Source organism: Rhinopithecus bieti, unplaced genomic scaffold, assembly GCF_001698545.2.
Source record: "Rhinopithecus bieti isolate Rb0 unplaced genomic scaffold, ASM169854v2 scaffold_10223, whole genome shotgun sequence".
Lineage (NCBI taxonomy): Eukaryota > Metazoa > Chordata > Mammalia > Primates > Cercopithecidae > Rhinopithecus > Rhinopithecus bieti.
This window is the reverse complement of record NW_016806659.1, coordinates 2,805,245-2,812,013: the sequence shown is the minus strand read 5'-3', so window position 1 is coordinate 2,812,013 and position 6,769 is coordinate 2,805,245. Positions and strand designations below refer to the sequence as shown.

Below are 6,769 nucleotides of genomic sequence, written 5' to 3'. Positions count from 1 at the left end.
AAAAAAAAAAAAAAAAACACTTTTCTGATACTTTCAAAATAGTTTTTTTTCCATTCATTTGTGTTTTAAGTTACTTTTAAAAGTGGACCGGGCACGGTGGCTCACGCCTGTAATCCCAGCACTTTGGGAGGCTGAGGTGGCACATCACCTGAGGTCAGGAGTTTGAGACCAGCCTGGCCAACATGGTGAAACCCTTTCTCTACTAAAAATACAAAAATTAGCCAGGTGTGGTAGCGGGCGCCTGTAATCCCAGCTGCTCAGGAGGCTGAGGCAGGAGAATCACTTGAACCCGGGGGGTGGAGGTTGCAGTGAGCTAAGATCCCCCCATTCCCCCCCAGCCTGGGCAAAAGGAGCAAAAAAAAAAAAAAAGTAATTATGTGTAATACCTGTACATAGGTTAAGTACTAAAAGAGGTAACAGAAAAATAGCAGTTCCCTGACTTACTCCCTCCACCCACTTCACATTCTTTTAGCTGTTTGGGGGGTTTACCTGTGTATTCCTAATTCATGCACTCTCTTGCTGCATCATTTTTAGGCATTCTCTAATGATGTTCTGTTATGCTAGGACATTTTAGCCTATGTGCCCCCTTCTTCCCTGTCTTCCCACTGTTGCAGCATAATTGTTAAACTTCAAAACTATTATTTTTATCATGACCATATGTTGTTCTTAGCTAAGTAGATTAGCTCATTAATATGATAGTAATCATAGTGATTCTTCTTTTTTTTTTTTCTTTTCCCCATGTGGCTGCCTAAAGGAGAATGTGATTTCATTCTTAGAGAATGTTTTGGTTTTCCTGTAGTTGACTACTTCATTTTAAAACTTGCTTATTTTATAAAACTGTTAAGTCTTCCTATCTTCTCAACCCTAACTTCCTCTCAATACAATTTTACTCTGTATTTTTAAAGCATTGGGGCTGGGTGTAATCCCAGCACTTTAGGAGGCAAAGGCAGGAGGATCGCTTGAGGCCAGGAGTTTGAGACCAGCCTGGACAACATAGCAAGACCCCATTTCAACAAAAATATTAAAGAAAGTTGGGTAACAGTTTTTATTTACCATTTTATATATGCTTTTCTTGAAGAAATTTTCAGTAGTTTTGGACTGGAGTTCCTTGTGTTCTTCATTTGTAAAATACTTACTGTATATCAGGTACTAGGCAGTGTTCTGGGCTCCAGAGATTTAGCAGTGAACCAAAATCCCTGTTCTTGTGGCACTTTCAAGTGAAGAAGACCCACGTTAAACAAAATAACTTCAGGTAGTAATATTAGAAGGTGGTAAATGCCCTGGAGAGAAAGACAGACCCAATTTTAACATGAAGTTGAAATAAATTGTTGACTTGGTGTTTAGTGTTGTTTCTTAAGCTACAAATTGTTTTTATGGTGTAGTTTTGCTGCCACATATTTCACAGTACGTGTTATGATTGTTGGTATTTGTATGAGTATTGTTTTATTCAAAATATTAGCATCTTTAGTTATGCTTCCTCAGTGGTAACTGTTGCATTTACGTTATTCTTGATTCAGTGTGTTCATTTCACTGTAGATGTCATTCATCTTACACCATAAGTTGGTTTTTGTTTTGTTTTTAATCAGATGATGGTGGTGCTACCCCAGTACAGGATGAACGGGATTCAGGGTCAGACGGTGAGGATGATGTAAATGAGCAACACTCCGGATCAGACACTGGAAGTGTAGAACGTCATTCAGAGGTATTGGCTAACCAACATCTTTGGGAGGGCTTTTCCCTTGCATTCTGTGAGACCTGTTATGTTATAGGAGTTACAGAATCTCTGTGACAAGAGTTTAGGGTTTAATCTCTGAGAGAAAAGGAGCATAAGTTAATAGAAAACTGCTTGAAAAATAAATAGGGATGGTCTGGTTACTGTTGAAATCACAGTGAAATACATTCTGATTGGGTCACATTTCAAATGTTGGGCAGCTTTCAACTGTGAGTATTGATTCAGAAAATGGGCCCGGCCTTTGATATTTGACTAAGTTTCCCTATTTTGCAATAATGTCGTAGTGGGGCATTGAGAATTTGGAATCTGAAGGAATACTACTTGAAGGTTACGGGGGTTATCACCTGTCAAAATTTATGTCAGCATTTGCCCTTCTCATTTTGAACTGTTATGGTGTGTATAACGTATGTAATAATACTTTTTTTTTTTTTGAGACAGTCTTGGCTCTGTAACACAGGCTGGAGGTACAGTGGTGAGATTTTGGCCCACTGCAGCCTCCACCTCCTGTGCTCAAGACATCCTCCCACCTCATAGTCTCCTGAGTAGCTGGGACTACAGGCACAGGCCACCACGTCCAGCTATTTTTGTTTTCTTGGTAGTCGGGGTTTCACCATGTTGGCCAGGCTGGTCTCAAACTCCTGACCTCAAGTGATCTGCCCGCCTCAGCCTCTCAAAATGCTAGGATTACAGGCGTGAGCCACCACACCTGGCCCGCAAATATAATTTTAAGAGCTGTTTCTGTTTAATAATACAGAATAATATTGGGTTTTGTGTACATTTTAACATATTTGGCCTAATACATAAATATTTCAGAACTGCTTTATTTGCCTTTCTGGTTATACATCATGTTAACAAGATAAAATTGGGAAATTTTTCAATAAATTCGCCTTAAGTCTTCGGTAGACATGACTGAAACAAATAGGAATGATAAAGATGGAAAGATTTAAGAACTTTCTATGCCTTATATTTTTCTTGATTACACATATGCAGAAAATTGTCCAATTTTTAGTAGGTATGATTAGAGATTATATTATTGACTCTGTCCTTTGACAGTACATTAGTATATCATACATTCAGCAAGTATTTATTAAGCGCCTAATATGTGTCAGACTCTTTTTGCAGGTGCTTTGGACTTATCAGTGACTAGAAGTTAAAATCTTTCTCTTAGGTATGTTTTTCCAGTAGGGGGAGAAAGACATTAAGCAATAAACATTTTTTTTTTAATTGGGTAGTTTGCTAGAAGGTAACATGCTGTGAAGAAAACAGATAATTAGAACAGAACAAAGGATGGAGGTCAGGCTTTGGTGTTAAATAGGGACCATATAGGCCTTTTATTAAGAAAGTGGCATTTGAACCAAGGTGTGAAGGGAGGCAAAGGAATAGCCATGTGGATATGGACGTTTAGGGGAAGAACATCCCTGGCAAAGACCCCAAGGTGAGTGTGCTTGATGTCTTCAAGGAGCCAGTGTAACTGAAGTGGGGTCAGTAAGGAGTAGGGGAGGTCAAAGAACTAAATGTGGGTGTGGAAAAGGCTCATCTTCTGTATATTTTGATGTCACTCAGGTTTTTTCCTGTGCTTTTAAACATTCAGAGTAAATTCCAATATTTTAATTAATGATAGTTGGAAGTTACTTAATAATGTGTATGTTGTTACAGTCAGTGCATTTAGTGTGTGATATTTTAAGTTTCCACTTTGGAAACAGCATTCAGAGATTAACCACTGTCAGTTTAGGACCCAGTAGGGTAGTCATCTCATGGCCTCATGGTGCAGTTACAAGTTCAGGTTACCCTAAGCATCTTTATTTTTTTAAAATAATATGGATTCTAAATAAATAAATGTGCCTGTTTTTGAAAATTTGGAAATCACAGACTGTCCCAGACTTAAACAATAGTTTGACTTAAAAATTTTCAACTTTGTGATGTTGCAAGTGCTGTATGCATACTTTGAGTACCCATACAGCCATTCTGTTTTTCACAGTATTCAATAAATTACATGAGATACTCAACATTCTATTATAAAATAGGTTTTGTGTTGGGTGATTTTGTCCAACTGTAGACCTTACCTCTGTTTGGAGCACATCTAAGGTAGGCTAGGCTAAGCTGTGATGTTTGGTGGGTTAGAAGTATGAAATGCATTTTTGGCTTAATGATATTTTCAACTTACTATGGGTTTATCAGGCTATAACCCCATAATAAGTTGAGGTGCTCCTGTATCTGTAAAGTTTAAAGAAAAAAATCAAAACCAGCATATTCCAACTACAGAAATGACTGTGAGCCTTTTCACATTATTTCTCCTGCAGTTTCATTCTGTCCCGTGTATATGATGTGTATATATTTTAACTTTACTTGAGATTTTACTATATATATTTTTGTATCTATCTTTCTATCTATATCTGTATATTTTGAGACAGAGTCTTGCTCTGTCCCAGGCTGGAGTGCAGTGGCGTGATCTCGGCTCACTGCAACCTCCGCCTCCCAGGTTCAAACGATTCTCCTGCCTCAGCCTCCCGAGTAGCTAGGATTACAGGTGTGCACCACCACGCCTGGCTGATTTTTGTATTTTTAGTAGAGACAGGGTTTCACCATGTTGGCCAGGCTGGTCTCAAACTCCTGACCTTGTGATCCGCTGGCCTTGGCCTTCTAAAGTGCTGGGATTACAGGCGTGAGACACTGCACCCAGCCTATATATTATTTTTATCTCTTCGCTTAAGATTATACTTTTAGGTGTTTCCTTACGTTATTGAAGGTTCTCAATAAGCATAATTTTTAATGGTTTCACAATAAGCAGCATTACTTACTCAGCAATTTTCTAATTGTTGTAATTTATGCTGTTTAGCTGTTATATTAAATACCTGAAGCTGCCTTCAAGATTTTTGTACATAAACATTTGTGATCATTTTTTGTTGTTTCCTTAGAAAGCTGCCAGGAGAATTGAGATTAAAGAGACTAAGACATTTTAAGGCTCTTCATAGAATTCCTCTCCAGGAAGGTTATGCTAATTTGCTAAACCACTAGTACTTCAAGAGTGCCAGTTGTACTGTATATAAGTGTTGAGTTCTGTATTAATGTTCTTTTGCCTGTTTAAAATGACTTAAGAAGAGATTTTGCTTTCTCATTAAAAGTTTTTTTTTTAGAAGTAATGGGATGTTAAAAGAGTACAGTTGCATTAAATGAAGCAGTGCTGAGGCCAGGCATGGTGGCTCGTGCCTGTAATCCCAGAACTTCGGGAGGCCAAGGTGAGCAGATCATGAGTTCAAGAGATCAAGACCCATCCTGGCCAACATGGTGAAACCCCGTCTATACTAAACATACAAAAATTAGCCGAGCATGGTGGTTCGCGCCTGTAGTTCTAGCTACCTAGGAGGCTGAAGCAGGAGAATCTCTGGAACCCGGGAGGTGGAGGTTGCAGTGAGCGGAGATCGCGCCACTGCACTCCAGCCTGGCAACAGAGCGAGACTCAGTGTCTCACAAATAAGAACAAAACAAAAAAAATGGGGCAGTATGAATTACAGGTCCAAAGCCTAAAATATACTAGTTTCCTGTTGAGGCTGTAACAACTTGATACAACTTGGTGGCTTAAGACAACAAAAAATTATTATCTTATAATTCTGGAGGTCAAGTCCAAAATGGGTCTCACTGGACTAAAATCAAGGTGTTACAGGGCTGTGTTATTCTCTGAGGAAAAGCACATTTCCTTGCTTTCTTCAGTTTGTAGTGGCTACCTGCGTTTCTTGGCTGAGGCTCCTTCCTCCATCTTCAAAACCAGCAGCGTAGCGTCTTCACAACTCATTTTCTGACCTCTTGTTTCTGTCATCACATCTCTCTCTTACTCTGACCTTCCTGCATCCCTCCTATATGAACCTTCTTAATTATAATTGGGCCTACCTGGATAATCCAGGGTAATGTCCCTAGTTCAAGGTCCTTACCTTAATTACATCTGCACAGTCCCTTGCATGTAAAGTGACATATTCACAGGTTCAACATGGACATTTTTGGGGGGCCATTATTTTGCTACCATAAGATGGTACTCACAGCATAATTTTCCCAATAATGGTACTTTTTTTTTTAACCCCTCATCTGTATTTTAGAATTTAGGCTAGTATTTTTTTTTAATTCATTTCATCTATAGTATTTACTCAGTACACACACACACACGCACACACAATCTTTAAGATAGTGGTCAGTATAGGAAATACTGATAAGGTTTTGAAGACCAGTAATTTTGTAGGTTTCTTAACCACTTTATTAGAAAGCTCCTTTAGTTATTAAAAAAAGAAACTTATATTTTCTTAAAATAATTGTATATGTCTATAAATAATCTCGGACAGGTGACAGAACAAGTCTCATATCAGACTAAGAAAACGAGTTTACTGTAACATATGTATGTAATGGGCTGTAAATCTTTCTGTTTAGAGAGCTTGTTCTGTCCATCTGTCTTTGATGGGCCTGCCTACTGGCCATTTCTAATAACATCTCTGTTTATTCTTGTATGGTTGGCTTTATTTTTTTCTCCAAGATTTGAAAAACACTCAGTAATCAAGATAAATGATATTTAAAAACTCAAAATTAATGCAAAAAAATGAGCAAAATATCAAAATCTTAAAGTTAGAATCAGTAACAATGCTGTGTTAGTCTATATTTGAGCCAGAGGGAAAAGGAAAAACCAGTACCAGTTACCCTGTCTTCACATTTTAAATATTTTGTTCATCATGGGTTTTTTTGCATCAACGTTGATCTTTAAAAAGCACCTGTCTTGGGCTGGGCGCAGTGACTCACTCCTGTAATCCCAGCACTTTAGGAGGCTGAGGTGGGTGGATCACCTGAGGTCAAGAGTTGGAGACCAGCCTGGCCAACAAGCTGGTGAAACCCCGTCTCTACTAAAAATACAAAAAATTAGGTGTGGTGACAGGCACTTATAATCCCAGCTACTAGGGAGCCTGAGGCAAGAGAATCGCTCGTACCGGGAGGCAGAGGTTGCAGTTATCTGAGACCATGCCATTGTACTCCAGCCTGGGCAACGAGAGCGAAACTGTCTCA

At 38.8% G+C, this 6,769-nt stretch overlaps 1 protein-coding gene across 5 annotated transcripts in view; it reads left to right on the top strand.

The window, feature by feature from the left end:
* The window catches only part of IWS1 (interacts with SUPT6H, CTD assembly factor 1), a 49,559-nt gene that overhangs the window by 2,409 nt on the left and 40,381 nt on the right, over positions 1 to 6,769 (top strand). For all 5 annotated transcript variants that reach the window (XR_001886618.1, XM_017877342.1, XM_017877344.1 and 2 more), the window contains exon 2: positions 1,587 to 1,702. Coding sequence is in view for 4 of the 5 variants with exons in the window: in XM_017877342.1 (XP_017732831.1) it covers positions 1,587 to 1,702 (116 nt within the window). In the remaining variant the exon portion in view is untranslated. The remainder of the gene's footprint in view (positions 1 to 1,586; positions 1,703 to 6,769) is intronic.